Source organism: Oncorhynchus gorbuscha, linkage group LG22 (genome assembly GCF_021184085.1).
Source record: "Oncorhynchus gorbuscha isolate QuinsamMale2020 ecotype Even-year linkage group LG22, OgorEven_v1.0, whole genome shotgun sequence".
NCBI classification, from domain to species: domain Eukaryota; kingdom Metazoa; phylum Chordata; class Actinopteri; order Salmoniformes; family Salmonidae; genus Oncorhynchus; species Oncorhynchus gorbuscha.
Window position 1 is genome coordinate 45,965,346 of NC_060194.1, and position 18,970 is coordinate 45,984,315.

Genomic DNA, 18,970 nt, shown 5'->3' on the forward strand with positions numbered 1-18,970 from the left:
GGGATGCTATGTTAGCTAGCTGGCTATGGCTATCAAACAGAGAGGGATGCTATGTTAGCTAGCTGGCTATGGCTATCCAACAGAGAGGGATGCCATGTTGGCTAGCTGGCTATGGCTATCAAACAGAGAGGGATGCCATGTTAGGTAGCTGGCTATGGCTATCTAGCAGAGAGGGATGCCATGTTGGCTAGCTGGCTATGGCTATCCAACAGAGAGGGATGCCATGTTGGCTAGCTGGCTATGGCTATCAAACAGAGAGAGATGCCATGTTGGCTAGCTGGCTATCCAACAGAGAGGGATGCTATGTTAGCTAGCTGGCTATGGCTATCCAACAGAGAGGGATGCCATGTTAGCTAGCTGGCTATGGCTATCCAACAGAGAGGGATGCTATCTTAGCTAGCTGGCTATGGCTATCCAAGAGAGAGGGATGCTATCTTAGCTAGCTGGCTATGGCTATCCAACAGAGAAGGATGCCATGTTAGCTAGCTGGCTATGGCTATCCAACACTGGAACCTTTTCAAGTCAATGTAAGCTTTTGGTTTTATTAATGTATTGCCAACTTGGCTCAATGGTGTACCTGCTAAACTGCTTGCTAACTGTACACTGCACTGCATGATTGTAGCAGGTTTACAAACGCGTTAGTTATAATAGCTATGTTGACTTGACATTTGCTAATATGGTGATAATGATGTAGGCTGTGTGTAGCGGTTAGCAGTTATGATATGAAGGTTTGGCTTGGAAATGTTTTCGCCTGGTCACAGACAGCTGTTGTGCAGTTGTTCTGCAGTGTTGTGCACTGAAGCCCACAAGCAAAGGGAAAAGTTGAGAGAAGGAGAGTGTGTAGATGAAGAGAAGGAATTAACGAGCAAAGTGATCATGCATCGTCCAATAGAAACTCTCGTTTGGACTAATGATTACACCCTAGATCAGCTAGATACAGGCAAGAGTGTATTGAATGTCACTTGATTCCTCAAATGTTTCTCTTGACCTGTGTGCACCTACATTGTAAACTTTCATTCACAGGCTAGGTTGTAGCAACTTCATGATGGGTGTAGGGAAAATGTTACTATTACGTAGTAGCCTAAACCTATCGATGTTACATTGAACTGGGTGAATATGAATGACAGTAACCTATAAACCTGTCACTGTTACATTGAACTGGGTGAATATGAATGACAGTAACCTATAAACCTGTCACTGTTACATTGAACTGGGTGAATATGAATGACAGTAACCTATAAACCTATCACTGTTACATTGAACTGGGTGAATATGAATGACAGTAACCTAAACCTGTCACTGTTACATTGAACTGGGTGAATATGAATGACAGTAACCTAAACCCGTCACTGTTACATTGAGCTGGGTGAATATGAATGACAGTAACCTAAACCTATCACTGTTACATTGAACTGGGTGAATGGAATATGAATGACAGTAACCTAAACCTATCACTGTTACATTGAACTGGGTGAATGGAATATGAATGACAGTAACCTAAACCTATCACTGTTACATTGAACTGGGTGAATGGAATATGAATGACAGTAACCTAAACCTGTCACTGTTACATTGAACTGGGTGAATATGAATGACAGTAACCTAAACCTATCACTGTTACATTGAACTGGGTGAATATGAATGACAGTAACCTAAACCTGTCACTGTTACATTGAACTGGGTGAATATGAATGACAGTAACCTAAACCCGTCACTGTTACATTGAACTGGGTGAATATGAATGACAGTAACCTAAACCTGTCACTGTTACATTGAACTGGGTGAATATGAATGACAGTAACCTAAACCTGTCACTGTTACATTGAACTGGTTGAATGACAGTAACCTAAACCTGTCACTGTTACATTGAACTGGTTGAATGACAGTAACCTAAACCTGTCACTGTTACATTGAACTGGGTGAATGGAATATGAATGACAGTAACCTAAACCTATCACTGTTACATTGAGCTGGGTGAATATGAATGACAGTAACCTAAACCTATCACTGTTACATTGAACTGGGTGAATGGAATATGAATGACAGTAACCTAAACCTGTCACTGTTACATTGAACTGGGTGAATATGAATGACAGTAACCTAAACCTGTCACTGTTACATTGAACTGGGTGAATATGAATGAAAGTAACCTAAACCTGTCACTGTTACATTGAACTGGGTGAATATGAATGACAGTAACCTATAAACCTATCACTGTTACATTGAACTGGGTGAATATGAATGACAGTAACCTAAACCTGTCACTGTTACATTGAACTGGGTGAATATGAATGACAGTAACCTAAACCTATCACTGTTACATTGAACTGGGTGAATATGAATGACAGTAACCTAAACCTGTCACTGTTACATTGAACTGGGTGAATGACAGTAACCTAAACCTATCACTGTTACATTGAACTGGGTGAATATGAATGACAGTAACCTAAACCTGTCACTGTTACATTGAACTGGGTGAATGACAGTAACCTAAACCTGTCACTGTTACATTGAACTGGGTGAATATGAATGACAGTAACCTAAACCTGTCACTGTTACATTGAACTGGGTGAATGACAGTAACCTAAACCCGTCACTGTTACATTGAACTGGGTGAATATGAATGACAGTAACCTAAACCTGTCACTGTTACATTGAACTGGGTGAATATGAATGACAGTAACCTAAACCCGTCACTGTTACATTGAACTGGGTGAATGGAATATGAATGACAGTAACCTAAACCTGTCACTGTTACATTGAGCTGGGTGAATGACAGTAACCTAAACCTGTCACTGTTACATTGAACTGGGTGAATATGAATGACAGTAACCTAAACCCGTCACTGTTACATTGAACTGGGTGAATGGAATATGAATGACAGTAACCTAAACCTGTCACTGTTACATTGAGCTGGGTGAATATGAATGACAGTAACCTAAACCCGTCACTGTTACATTGAACTGGGTGAATGGAATATGAATGACAGTCATCCAACATGCTGTAATAGAAATAAGGCCGTGTTCATGAAAAATTATTATCCACTGATCGCCACTGGAATCAATCCACCACATCCGCACCATGTCAGCCTTCCGCATCTACGGTGGAAGGTGGATAAGCTACAGTGTTTGTCAGTCAGACCATAATGCACCATGAAAATCGGTCTCCTCACAAACAAACATCAGTCGCGTACGAACAGTTTGACAAAACCCTCGTAAAGCGTCACAGAACTTGTCTGATGTCGGTAATGCCGAAGTGCCAACTTCTGTCTTGTAATGTCCAAACCGTTTGAGCCACAAACTAATAAGGCTCTAACGAACACAATGGCGTTCTCTTATTTTGCTCTACGACCCCCACAAGTGTCACAGGATTCGTCTGACGGTAGCCCGATACAAACGGATGGCAGTTTGGAGGTGGTTTCGTGACAACAAAATAAGGGGGTTAATTGTGGGTCCACAACAGGGTTAATATTTCCTGAGTTTTCTTATATCTCCTAAATGATATAGGACATTCACAGATTAGGTGTTACCTATCGGAAAAATGTTGAATACATGCTAAAACGTGCATAGCTTGTACTTGGTTATTCCCACCTCCTTGCTTGTTCTGCCCAATGAGCTTCATTTGCTCCAATTGGAGAGAAAAAAAATGGCGATTATAAATCTTGGGTTAGTTATCAGTTCCTTTGACAGAAGACTCATCCTGTGTTTTTTCTCTGTTTTCTCTCTGCTCTCCTTGTACTCCCTCTCTCTGCTCTCCTTGTACTCCCTCTCTCTGTTCTCCTTGTACTCCCTCTCTCTGCTCTCCTTGTACTCCCTCTCTCTGCTCTCCTTGTACTCCCTCTCTCTGCTCTCCTTGTACTCCCTCTCTCTGCTCTCCTTGTACTCCCTCTCTCTACTCTCCTTGTACTCCCTCTCTCTGCTGTCCTTGTACTCCCTCTCTCTGCTCTCCTTGTACTCCCTCTCTCTACTCTCCTTGTACTCCCTCTCTCTACTCTCCTTGTACTCCCTCTCTCTGCTCTCCTTGACCTCCCTCTCTCTGCTCTCCTTGACCTCCCCCTCTCTGCTCTCCTTGTCATCTCCCTCTGTTTTCTCTCTACTCTCCTTATCCTCTCTCACTCTCTGTTTTCTCTCTCACTCTCTGTTTTCTCTCTCTCTCTCTGTTTTCTCTCTCTCTCTCTGTTTTCTCTCACTCTCTCTCTCTCTCTCTCTCTCTCTCTCTCTCTCTCTCTCTCTCTCTCTCTCTCTCTCTCTCTCCCTCTCTCTCTCTCTCTCTCTCTCTCTCTCTCTCTCTCATCCCACTTCCTATACTCTCCTCTCAGTGAGGATAGCAGAGGGGAAGCACCCATGGAGAGAATTGTGGGTAATTAAGATAGAGGGCCTGATCAAAGGCATCTAAGAGCTGAGGAGAGGTTGAGGTGTGTGTGTGTGTGTGAGAGAGAGAGAGAGAGAGAGAGAGAGAGAGAGAGAGAGAGAGAGAGAGAGAGAGAGAGAGAGAGAAAGAGAAGGGGGGCTGAGGAGAGGTGTAGGTGATCACTGGATGTCTCCTAATGATGTGGACTTTTCAGAGGGCTGTATTAGAATGGCTGGAGTGTGTGTAATTATATGTGTGTGTGTGTGTGAGAGAGAGAGAGAGAGAGAGAGAGAGAGAGAGAGAGAGAGAGAGAGAGAGAGAGAGAGAGAGAGAGAGAGAGAGAGAGAGAGAGAGAGAGAGAGAGAGAGAGAGAGAGAGAGAGAGAGAGAGAGAAAGTTCACAGTGTGTATGGGACAGCATTACCCCAATTTCAGTTCCTGAATTTCAGTTTAGTAATAATCAAATCAACCTCAATTTTAGCCTACCTTGATTACGGTTTGCAACACCTAGAGATGAAGCATTAGCTCGATCTGTGTAAAGATGGGAGAGGTCATATAAGTGACAGTTACTTTACGCTATCAGATAGTTCATCCTGGATTAATTGATTAATTGAATGCACATTGACAGCATGCACAGCCTTCTCACTAAAGGCAGTCTTAATGATGTTGCGTGAACATGCACGACTGTTATAATAGAGAGAGTCAAGGTCACTGAGTAGCAGTGTTTGTAATCGCCACCAAAATACTCTAGAATCTTGATTCATGTTCCATTTCGATACCAACTATGATAATGGTAATAGATAATGGTTTGTGCTTTAGGGACTTGGATCTACAAGGGAGCGGCAGGTAGCCTAGTGGTCAGTAACCGAAAGGTTGCTGGATTGAATCCCCGAGCTTACAAGGTAAAAATTTGTCGTTCTACCCCAGAACAAGGCAGTTAACCCACTGTTCCCCGCTAGGCCGTCATTGTAAATAAAAATTTGTTCTTAACTGACTTGCCTTATTAAATAAAGGTTAAACAAAAAAAGTACTAATGACTTCTTTCATGCAACATGAGTGAGTAGACATTTTGAGAGGCTCAAGAAGCTTATCTAGCTAAAAGACGTTCACCTCCACTATTTGGGGAACAAGCACCGAGGCCCATGGCTAAAAACGACACAGTCATCTCTTAAAGACATTATCGTTTGTCGATGCTCCCCAGAAATGGATTCTTATAAAAGATTAAGTCTGAGGTGAAAATTATAAATGTATTTAAATGTTGATTTACTTACGCACTGGTCCATGACTTCTATGGATACCTATGGAGAAAAAGAATGAAAGGAGAGAAAGATATATTTTTTAAATGACAAAGAGAGAAAGAGACATAATCAAAGTATGTCCACAGCTTTCATCTTTTACCTCTTAAAATATCAGAGTAGAATAGGCCACAAACATAAACTTAACATTCCGGAAGATACAGAATTTATACAGTATATATAAAATAAGAGATATCATGTAAACTGGTGAAATGCCAACCACAGGATTATGTATGTCATCAATTTTCAACATAGACAAACCTTGTATAAAATATGTTGAGTTTATTCCTTTGAAACAAGGTCAGATCATTGTTATGTATATCCACTATCAGACAAACAATAGGATGGGGAAGAAGCACCTCCTACTGAAGAGTTGATCTATCTACAGCTATTCAATTGGTCTCCCATCCAGGGATTTAACTAAGACTAGCTTTGATATTTGTCATTGATTACGGCCAATGTGCTATCGTGAGAATGATTAGCAATAAATCTCGTATTAACTAAATATATTCACTTTTGACTGAGAAGTCATTTCAAAAGATGGGTTTAACATAGCAAATGAAATGTAACCATACTCTATAAATCATTTAGCATCAATTATAGTAGATCTGTAAAGCATTTACAAAGTCATCAACAGCCATGGTTTCAATTCAACCCAGGGTTCAACTAAAAAGAGACGATATATATAGGCCTAGGATTTTAAGCTTTTGGTTGATTATAAAGTTAATCATTAATATGTTGGATTCACATCAACATCTCAACCAAAAATCGAATTGAAAAAAAAGGAAAATCTAAAACCTTATTGAAATAAAGCTTTTTATTTATTTAACGTTTTATTGGATTCAATTGAATTTTTAAAGTAGATTTTTGGTTGAGCTTGAGAAGGGAATCCATCACATCAATTATTCATTTGTAGATAAATGTAACGGTAGTCGTATGAAGGATCGGACAAAAGCGCAGGGTGGTACGCGTTCATGACGATATTTATTCAACTCAGAACACTAAAACAAAAATTTAGAACGAGAATGATACGAAACGAAACAGTCCTGTCTGGTGACAAACACAAAGACAGAAAATAAACACCCCACGAAACACAAAAGTGGGAAAAGACTACCTAAGTATTATTGTCAATCAGCGACAACTAACGACACCTGCCTCTGATTGAGAACCATACCAGGCCAAACGCGAAAACACAACATAGAAAACGGAACATAGACAACCCACCCCAACTCACGCCCTGACCATACTAAAACAAAGATATAAATAAAAAGAACTAAGGTCAGAACGTGACAATACAATTCAATATCCAGTTTGTTTGGTTGTCAACGCAACCAAATATCAACATTTGAAGGAGATGTACCTTCTGCTTGGATAGTTCTATCTGTTCCACTGACTTAGTCTGGATTTAATTCTACTTTGTCTTCAAATTAATAATTGATGTGTCTGATTCACATCTCCACCTCAACCAAAAATGAAGTTAAATAATTGGACTAAATGAAATTAAATAAAACTTTTAAGGCATTTTAAAGTTTGAATTGATTAAGTCGTATTCTTTTTAAGTTTGTTTCTTGGTTGAGACAGAGATGTGAATCCAACATATCAATTATTAATTTGTAGACAAACTGGAATTAAATCCAGACTAAGCCAGTGACACAAAAGATAAATCTTAATTTTTTTAGGTTGATATTTGGTTGTGTTGACAACTAAACACTTACAGAAAATACAATACAGAAAATAGCCTATTAACTTGTCGACAAGTTGATATGTCGAAATGATATGTCGGATTCACGTTAAAGAATAGGATTGAATCAGATCAAATCAAATCATTCAAATAATTGTATTTGTCACATGCGCCGTATACAACAGGTGTAGACTTTACTATAAAATGCTTACTGACGAGCCCTTAACCAACAATGCAGAGTTAAAACGTCTGAAAATTGGCAAATGAAAATAGAAAATCGTAACAAAATAAGTAACAATAACGAGGCTATATACAGGAGGCGTACCTGTACCGAGTTGATGTGCAGGGGGGAAAACGTACATGTAGGTAGGGGTACATGTAGGTAGGGGTACATGTAGGTAGGGGTACATGTAGGTAGGGGTACATGTAGGTAGGGGTACATGTAGGTAGGGGTACATGTAGGTAGGGGTACATGTAGGTAGGGGTACATGTAGGTAGGGGTACATGTAGGTAGGGGTACATGTAGGTAGGGATACATGTAGGTAGGGATACATGTAGGTAGGGGTACATGTAGGTAGGGGTACATGTAGGTAGGGGTACATGTAGGCAGGGTACATGTAGGTAGGGGTACGTGCAAGTAGGGTACATGTAGGTAGGGGTACATGTAGGTAGGGGTACATGTAGGTAGGGGTACATGTAGGTAGGGGTACATGTAGGTAGGGGTACATGTAGGGGGGTACATGTAGGTAGGGGTACATGTAGGTAGGGGTACATGTAGGTAGGGGTACATGTAGGTAGGGGTACATGTAGGTACATGTAGGGGGGTACATGTAGGTAGGGGTACATGTAGGTAGGGATAGGGTAGGGGTACATGTAGGTAGGGGTACATGTAGGTAGGGGTACATGTAGGTAGGGGTACATGTAGGCAGGGTACATGTAGGTAGGGGTACATGTAGGTAGGGGTACATGTAGGTAGGGGTACATGTAGGTAGGGATACATGTAGGTAGGGGTACATGTAGGTAGGGGTACATGTAGGTAGGGGTACATGTAGGTAGGGGTACATGTAGGTAGGGGTACATGTAGGTAGGGGTACATGTAGGCAGGGTACATGTAGGTAGGGTACATGTAGGTAGGGGTACATGTAGGTAGGGGTACATGTAGGTAGGGGTACATGTAGGTAGGGGTACATGTAGGTAGGGGTATAACTTAGGGGTACATGTAGGTAGGGGTACATGTATGGGGTACATGTAGGTAGGGGTACATGTAGGTAGGGGTATAACATGTAGGTAGTACATGTAGGTAGGGGTACATGTAGGTAGGGGTACATGTAGGTAGGGGTACATGTAGGTAGGGGTACATGTAGGTAGGGGTACATGTAGGTAGGGGGTACAACGTACATGTAGGTAGGGGTACATGTAGGTAGGGGTACATGTAGGTAGGGGTACATGTAGGTAGGGGTACATGTAGGTAGGGATACATGTAGGTAGGGGTACATGTAGGTAGGGGTACATGTAGGTAGGGGTACATGTAGGTAGGGGTACATGTAGGTAGGGGTACATGTAGGTAGGGGTACATGTAGGTAGGGGTACATGTAGGTAGGGATACATGTAGGTAGGGGTACATGTAGGGGGTACATGTAGGTAGGGGTACATGTAGGTAGGGGTACATGTAGGTAGGGATACATGTAGGTAGGGGTACATGTAGGTAGGGGTACATGTAGGTAGGGGTACATGTAGGTAGGGGTACATGTAGGTAGGGGTACATGTAGGTAGGGGTACATGTAGGTAGGGGTACATGTAGGTAGGGGTACATGTAGGTAGGGGTGCATGTAGGTAGGGGTACATGTAGGTAGGGGTACATGTAGGTAGGGGTACATGTAGGTAGGGGTACATGTAGGCAGGGTACATGTAGGCAGGGTACATGTAGGTAGGGATACATGTAGGTAGGGGTACATGTAGGTAGGGGTACATGTAGGTAGGGGTACATGTAGGTAGGGGTACATGTAGGTAGGGGTACATGTAGGTAGGGGTACATGTAGGTAGGGGTACATGTAGGTAGGGGTACATGTAGGTAGGGGTACATGTAGGTAGGGGTACATGTAGGTAGGGGTACATGTAGGTAGGTAGGGATACATGTAGGTAGGGGTACATGTAGGTAGGGGTACATGTAGGTAGAGGTACATGTAGGTAGGGGTACATGTAGGTAGGGGTATAACTTACATGTAGGTAGGGGTACATGTATGTAGGGGTACATGTAGGTAGGGGTACATGTAGGTAGGGGTATAACGTACATGTAGGTAGGGGTACATGTATGTAGGGGTACATGTAGGTAGGGTACATGTAGGTAGGGGTACATGTAGGCAGGGGTACATGTAGGTAGGGGTACAACGTACATGTAGGTAGGGGTACATGTAGGTAGGGGTACATGTAGGTAGGGGTACATGTAGGTAAGGGGTACATGTAGGTAGGGGTACATGTAGGTATGGGTACATGTAGGTAGGGGTACATGTAGGTAGGGTTATAACGTACATGTAGGTAGGGGTACATGTAGGTAGGGGTACATGTAGGCAGGGGTACATGTAGGTAAATGTAGGTAGGGGTACATGTTGGTAGGGGTACATGTAGGTAGGGGTACATGTAGGTAGGGGTACATGTAGGCAGGGTACATGTAGGTAGGGGTAATGTAGGCAGGGTTTTGTAGTAAGGGGTACTGTTCAGGTGCCATGTTGGTAGGGGTACATGTAGGTATGGGTACATGTAGGTAGGGGTACATGTAGGTAGGGGTACGTGTAGGTAGGGGTACATGTAGGTAGGTGTACATGTAGGTAGGGTACATGTAGGTAGGGGTGCATGTAGGTAGGGGTACATGTAGGTAGGGGTACATGCAAGTAGGGTACATGTAGGTAGGGATACATGTAGGTAGGGGTTTTTGTAGGTAGGGGTACATGTAGGTAGGGGTACATGTAGGTAGGGGTACATGTTGGTAGGGGTACATGTAGGTAGGGGTACATGTAGGTAGGGGTACATGTAGGTAGGGGTACATGTAGGTAGGGGTACATGCAGGTAGGGGTACATGCAGGTGGGTATGTTAGGGACATGTAGGTAGGGGTACATTTTGGTAGGGGTACATGTAGGTAGTGGTACATGTAGGTAGGGGTACATGTAGGCAGGGGTACATGTAGGTAGGGGTACATGTAGGTAGGGGTAGATGTTGGTAGGGGTACATGTAGGTAGGGGTACATGTAGGTAGGGGTACATGTAGGTAGGGGTACATGTAGGTAGGGGTACATGTAGGTAGGTAGGGGTACATGTAGGTAGGGGTACATGTAGGTAGGGGGAAAAGTGACTAGGCAATCAGAATAGATCATAAACACAGTCGCAGCAGCATATGTGGAAAGTGTGTGTGTTTGTGTGTATGTGTGTTTGTGTGTGGCGTCAATATGAATGTGTGTGTTTTGTAGAAACTGTTCAGGTGCCTTTGGGTCCTAGATTTGGCGCTCCGGGCACCTAGCAGAGAGAACAGTCTATGACTTGGGTGATTTTTTTTTTGGGGGGGGGGGCCTTACTCTGACACCACCTATTATAGAGGTCCTGGATGTTAGGGACTGGGCTGTCCGCACCACTCTGTGTAGCGTCATGCGATCGAGGGCGGTGCAGTTGTCATACCAACTGGTTATGCAGCCAGTCATGATGCTCTCGATGGTGCAGCTGTAGAACTTTTTGAGGATCTGACGGCCCCATGCCAAATCTTTTCAGCCTCCTGAGGGGGACATTCTGTCCTGCCCTCTTCACGACTGTCTTGGTGTGTGTGGACCATGTTCATTCCTTAGTGAGGAACTTGAAGCTCCCGACCTGGTCCACTACAGCCCTGTCGATGTGGATGGGGGAGGGGCATCAGTTCCTTTGTCTTGCTGACGTTGAAGGAGAGGTTGTTGTCCTGGCACCACACTAAGCCAGTGACTCAGAAGAAACTATTGAAGCATTAGATATCTTTTAAATGTTGATACAGTATTTGGTTGCGTTGTCAACCAAAACACAATTTAATATTACTATACAGTAAATAGCATAAAGTTAAGGCTATCTTAGAAACTAGTTATTTGTAGCTCAGCTGGAAGAGCATGGCGCTTGTCATGCCAGCATAGTGGGGACCACACATATGTAAAATGTATGTAAAAATGTATGTAAAATGTATGCACGCGTGACTGTAAGTCTGCTAAATGGCAGATATAATTTTTATATTATTATAGGCCATAACACCATTTATTCAAAATTAAAATGAGTAACATGTTGAGGTTAGCCTACCGTAACCTAACTATAAATGTCTTATGGAATCAGAGAAAGCGTGCATGTTCAACATAGCATGCAGAAATTGCTTTGTATTTGAAGATCTTCACAATCACTATAATAATCTGCACGGAATCTCGAACAGCATTGATCACTTGCACCATGGACTCTTAATGTAATCTCAATTACAATCCAGGTCATTCAGATTCTGCTTTAATGTAATCTCAATTACAATCCAGGTCATTCAGATTCTGCTATTTGATGAAGCACAGTGATAAAACATGAATCTGTTTTAAAAATATAAACAAAATACCTGACATAGTTTTTCCATTGGAATTTGGTTGTTTTTTTAGATGGTTGAAAGCATGGTGATAACACATTGGGAATTCAACTAACTTCTAGCTGTCTTTTCCAGTCGGCGAATAAAAAAAGGTTAAAGGTTAAAATATCATTGATCAACGTCTCAAGCAAATATTACCCACGTTTCCCACACATTCATCTTCTGCCGATCTACCATTCCAGTGTAATTACTTCGCCACCATGGCCTATTTATTTCCTTAACTTACCACTTTTGCACTCACTGTATATAGACTTTTTGTTTTCTTTTGTTACACTGTATTATTGACTGTATGTTTTGTTTATTCCATGTGTAACTCTGTGTTGTTGTATGTGTCCAATTGCTAAACTTTATCTTGGCCAGGTCGCAGTTGTAAAGGAGAACTTGTTCTCAACTAGCCTACCTGGTTAAATAAAGATGTTCTCAACTAGCCTACCTGGTTAAATAAAGGTGTTCTCAACTAGCCTACCTGGTTAAATAAAGGTGAAATAAATAAAAATAATAAAAACATTTCCACATTGAAATGACGTGGGAATTTGCCCAGCGGGAAGAGATTGAAACAGGTATTTGAACAATTCTTACAACAGCTTTTTTTCTTCGTGTTTGGTATTAATCAATCGCAAACCCTTGACTTTTACCGAAAGATTGTCCATCTCTTTTTCAGGGACTACTTTACAGCTTTAGGCACTCCAAAGTTTCCACTGATTCACAGCAGTGGGTCAACAGACGGTGAATTAGGGACGATACGTTACATGTGCCTAACCAAGCACTCATTCACAATGGCCCAAACACAAAGTCTTCCTTGTTGATGGGCCAAAGCACTGATGATAATCATGGCCTTCAAATGGCAAAGTGGCAACAAAATCAAGGCTGGAAATGTTGCAATGTTCTGAGAAGAAAATAAATCAACGTGGAATGGGACAGACAACTGATTTCACAAAAGCATTTCTAAGCTATGATTTCTCACACAATGTTGTAACATTTCTTAAAGATTACATTTACATTTACATTTAAGTCATTTAGAGACGCTCTTATCCAGAGCGACTTACAAATTGGTAGAGAATACCTACTAACACCCATACTAACACCCCTACTAACACCCTTACTAATACCCCTATCCCTACTAACACCCCTACTAACACCCCTACTAACACCCCTATCCCTACTAACACCCCTACTAACACCCCTACTAACATCCCTACTAACATCCCTACGAACACCACTACTAACACCCTTACTAACACCCCTACTAACACCCCTACTAACACCCCTACTAACACCCCTACTAACACCCCTATCCCTACTAACACCCCTACTAACACCCCTACTAACATCCCTACTAACATCCCTACTAACAACACTACTAACACCCTTACTAACACCCCTACTAACACCCCTACGAACACCCCTACTAACACCCCTACTAACACCCCTACTAACATCCCTACTAACACCCATATCCCTACTAACACCCCTACTAACACCCCTACTAACATCCCTACGGACACCCCTAATAACATCCCTACTAACACCCCTACTAACACCCCTATCCCTACTAACACCCCTACTAATACCCTACTAATACCCTACTAACAGCCCGACTAACACCCCTACTAACACCCTATTAACACCCTTATCCTTACTAACACCCCTATCCCTACTAACCCCCTATCCCTACTAACACCCCTATCCTTACTAACACCCCTATCGCTACTAACACCCCTATCCTTACTAACACCCCTATTAACACCCCTATCCTTACCAACACCCCTATCCTTACTAACTCCCCTATCCTTACTAACACCCCCATTAACACACATATCCTTACTAACACCCCTATCCTTACTAACACCCCTATCCTTACTAACACCCCTATCTTTACTAACACCCCTATCCTTACTAACACCCCTATCCTTACTAACCCCATATCCTTACTAACACCCCTATCCTTACTAACCCCATATCCTTACTAAAACCCCTATCCTTAGTAACACCCCATATCCTTACTAACACCCCTATTAACACCCATATCCTTACTAACACCCCTATCCTTACTAACAGCCCTATCCTTACTAACAGCCCTATCCTTACTAACACCACTATTCTCACTAACACCCCTATCCTTACTAACACCCCTATTAACACCCCTATCCTTACCAACACCCCTATCCTTACTAACCCCTATCCTTACTAACACTCCTATCCTTACTAACACCCCTATTAACACCCATATCCTTACTAACACCCCTATCCTTACTAACACCCCTATCCTTACTAACAGCCCTATCCTTACTAACACCACTATTCTCACTAACACCCCTATTCTTACTAACACCCCTATTAACACCCATATCCTTACTAACACCCCTATCCTTACTAACACCTCTATCCTTACTAACACCCCTATCCTTACTAACACCCATATCCTTACTAACACCCCTATCCTTACTTACCCCATATCCTTACTAACACCCTATCCCTACTAACACCCCATATCCTTACTAACACCCATATCCTTACTGACACCCCTATCCCTACTAACAACCATATCCTTAATAACCCACCTATCCCTACTAACACCCCTATCCTTACTAACACCCTATCCCTACTAACACCCCTATCCTTACTAACACCCATATCTTACTAACACCCCTATCCCTACTAACAACCATATCCTTAATAACCCCTATCCCTACTAACACCACTATCCTTACTACCCATATCCTTACTAACACCCCTATCCCTACTAACAACCATATCCTTAATAACCCCCCTATCCCTACTAACACCCCTATCCTTACTAACCCACCTATCCTTACTAACCCACCTATCCCTACCAACACCCCTATCCTTACTAATACCCCTATCCCTACTAACACCCCTATCCTTACTAACACCCCTATATCTTTACTAACACCCCTATCCCTACTAACAACCATATCCTTAATAACCCCCTATCCATACTAACACTATCCTTACTAACACCCCTATCCCTACTAACACCCCTATCCTTACTAACACCCATATCCTTACTAACACCCCTATCCCTACTAACAACCATATCCTTAATAACCCCTATCTAAACACCCCTATCCTTACTAACACCCATATCCTTACTAACACCCCTATCCCTACTAACAACCATATCCTTAATAACCCCCCTATCCATACTAACACCCCTATCCTTACTAACACCCCTATCCTTACTAACCCACCTATCCTTACTAACCCACCTATCCCTACCAACACCCCTATCCCTACTAACCCCCTATCCCTACTAACACCCATATCCTTACTAACACCCCTATCCTTACTAAAACCCCTATCCTTACTAACACCCCTATTAACACCCCTATACTTATTAACACCCCTATCCTTACTAACACTCTTATCCTTACTAACACCCCTATTAACACCACTATACTTATTAACACCCATATCCTTACTAACACACATATCCTTACTAACACCCCTATCCCTACTAACACCCCTATCCTTACTAATACCCATATCCTTACTACCATCCCTATCCTTACTAACACCCCTATCAACACCCTTATCCTTACTAACACCCCTATTAACACCACTATACTTATTAACACCCATATCCTTACTAATACCCATATCCTTACCTAACACCCCTATCCCTACTAACACCCCTATCCTACTACTAACACCCCTACGAACATCCCTACTAACATCCCTACTAACATCCCTACTAACACCCATATCCCTACTAACACCCCTCATAACACCCCTATCCCTACTAACACCCCTACGAACACCCCTACTAACACCCTACTAACACCCCTACTAACATCCCTACTAACACCCATATCCCTACTAACACCCCTACTAACACCCCTATCCCTACTAACACCCCTACTAATACCCTACTAATACCCTACTAACAGCCCCACTAACACCCCTACTAACACCCTATTAACACCCTTATCCTTACTAACACCCCTATCCCTACTAACCCCCCTATCCCTACTAACACCCCTATCCTTACTAACACCCCTATCCCTACTAACACCCCTATCCCTACTAACACCCCTATCCTTACTAACTAACACCCCTATCCCTACTAACACCCCTATCCTTACTAACACCCCTATCCCACCCCTATCCCTAACTATCCCTACAACCCCTATCCTTAATAACCCCCCTATCCCTACCTATATCCTACTAACACCCCTATCCCTACTAACACCCATATCCTTACTAACACTCATATCCTTACTAACACCCCTATCCCTACTAACACCCCTATCCTTACTAACCCTACTAATATCCCTATAACTAACTAGCCCCACTAACACCCCTATCCTTACTAACACCCCTATTAACACCCTTATCCTTACTAACACCCCTATCCCACTACTAACCCCCTATCCTACTAACACCCTATCCTACTAACACCCCTATCCTTACTAACACCCCTATCCTTACTAACCCCCCTATCCCTACTAACACCCCTATCCTTACTAACACCCCTATCCCTACTAACACCCCTATCCTTACTAACACCCATATCTTTACTAACACCCCTATCCCTACTAACAACCATATCCTTAATAACACCCTATCCCTACTAACACCCCTATCCTTACTAACACCCCTATCCCTACTAACACCCCTATCCCTACTAACACCCATATCCTTACTAACACCCCTATCCCTACTAACAACCATATCCTTACTAACACCCCTATCCCTACTAACACCCCTATCCTTACTAACACCCATATCCTTACTAACACCCCTATCCCTACTAACAACCATATCCTTAATAACCCCCCTATCCATACTAACACCCCTATCCTTACTAACACCCCTATCCTTACTAACCCACCTATCCCTACCAACACCCCTATCCCTACTAACCCCCTATCCCTACTAACACCCATATCCTTACTAACACCCCTATCCTTACTAAAACCCCTATCCTTACTAACACCCCTATTAACACCCCTATACTTATTAACACCCCTATCCTTACTAACACCCCTATCCTACTAACACCCCTATCCCTACTACACCACTATACTTATTAACACCCATATCCTACTAACACCCCTATCCTTACTAACACCCCTATTAACACCACTATACTTATTAACACCCCTATCCCTACTAACACCCCTATCCTTACTAATACCCCTATCCTTACTACCATCCCTATCCTTACTAACACCCCTATCCTTACACCCTATCCTTACTAACACCCCTATTAACACCACTATACTTATTAACACCCATATCCTTACTAATACCCATATCCTTACGAACACCCCTATCCCTACTAATACCCCTATCCCCACTAACACCCCTATTAACACCACTATACTTATTAACACCCATATCCCTAACCCCCTATCCTTACTAACCCCATATCCTTACTAAACACCCCTATCCCTACTAACACCCCTATCCCTACTAACACCCCTACGAACACCCCTACTAACACCCCTACTAACACCCCTACTAAAATCCCTACTAACACCCATATCCCTACTAACACCCCTACTAACACCCCTATCCCTACTAACACCCCTACTAATACCCTACTAATACCCTACTAACAGCCCCACTAACACCCCTACTAACACCTATTAACACCCTTATCCTTACTAACACCCCTATCCTACTAACCCCCTATCCCTACTAACACCCCTATCCTACTAACACCCCTATCCCTACTAACACCCCTATCCTTACTAACACCCCTATCCATACTAACACCCCTATCCTACTAACACCCCTATTAACACCCCTATCCTTACTAACACCCATATCCTTACTAACACCCCTATCCCTACTAACAACCATATCCTTAATAACCCCCTATCCCTACTAACACCCCTATCCTTACTAACACCCACTAACACTCCCTACTAACACCCCTAATCCTTACTAACACCCCTATCCTATAACCCCCTATCCCTACTAACCCACCTATCCCTACCAACACCCCTATCCCTACTAACACCCCTATCCCCCTACTAACACCCATCCCTACTAACACCCCTATCCTTACTAAACCCCTATCATACTAACACCCCTATCCTAACACCCCTATACTATTAACACCCCTATCCTACTAACACCCTATCCTACTAACACCCCTATTAACACCACTATACTTATTAACACCCATATCCTTACTAACACCCCTATCCTTACTAACACCCCTATCCCTACTAACACTCCTATTAACACCCATATCCTTACTAACTCCCCTATCCCCACTAACACCACTATTAACACCCCTATTCTTACTAATACCCCTATCCTTACTAACACCCCTATCCTATACTAACACCCTTATCCTACTAACACCCCTATTAACACCCATATACTTATTAACACCCCTATCACCTTACTAACACCCTATCCTTACTAACCCCCATATCCTTACTAACCCCCTATCCCCACTAACACCCCTATTAACACCCATATACTTATTAACACCCCTATCCTTACTAACACCCCTATCCTACTAACACCCCTATCCTTACTAACACCCCTATCCCTACTAACACCCCTTCCCTACTAACCCCCATATCCTTACTAACTCCCCTATCCCCACCTTACTAACACCACTATTAACACCCCTATTCTTACTAATACCCCTATCCTTACTAACACCCCTATTCTTATTAATATCCCCCTATCCCTACTAACACCCCTATCCTTACTAACACCCCTATCCTTACTAATACCCCTATACTTACTAACACCCCTATCCTTACTAACACCCCTATCCTTATTAACATCCTTATCCCTACTAACATCCCTATCCTTACTAACACCCCTATCCCTACTAACACCCCTATCCTTACTAACATCCCTACTAACACCCCTATCCCTACTAACATCCCTACTAACACCCCTATCCCTACTAACACCCCTATTAACACCCTTATCCTTACTAACACCCCTATCCTTACTAATACCCCTATCCTTACTAACACCCCTATCCTACTAACACCCTATCCCTTATTAACATCCTTATCCC

At 42.6% G+C, this 18,970-nt stretch overlaps 1 protein-coding gene across 2 annotated transcripts in view; it reads right to left on the reverse strand.

The window, feature by feature from the left end:
- LOC124010038 (netrin-G1-like) overlaps positions 1 to 18,970 on the reverse strand; it is a 165,192-nt gene that overhangs the window by 13,654 nt on the left and 132,568 nt on the right. The window contains exons 4-5 of one of the 2 annotated variants that reach the window (XM_046322356.1): positions 5,621 to 5,647; positions 4,836 to 4,880 (exon numbers count right to left, since the gene is read on the reverse strand). In XM_046322356.1, coding sequence (XP_046178312.1) covers positions 4,836 to 4,880; positions 5,621 to 5,647 — 72 coding nt within the window. The remainder of the gene's footprint in view (positions 1 to 4,835; positions 4,881 to 5,620; positions 5,648 to 18,970) is intronic. The other variant, XM_046322358.1, reaches the window with a different exon arrangement.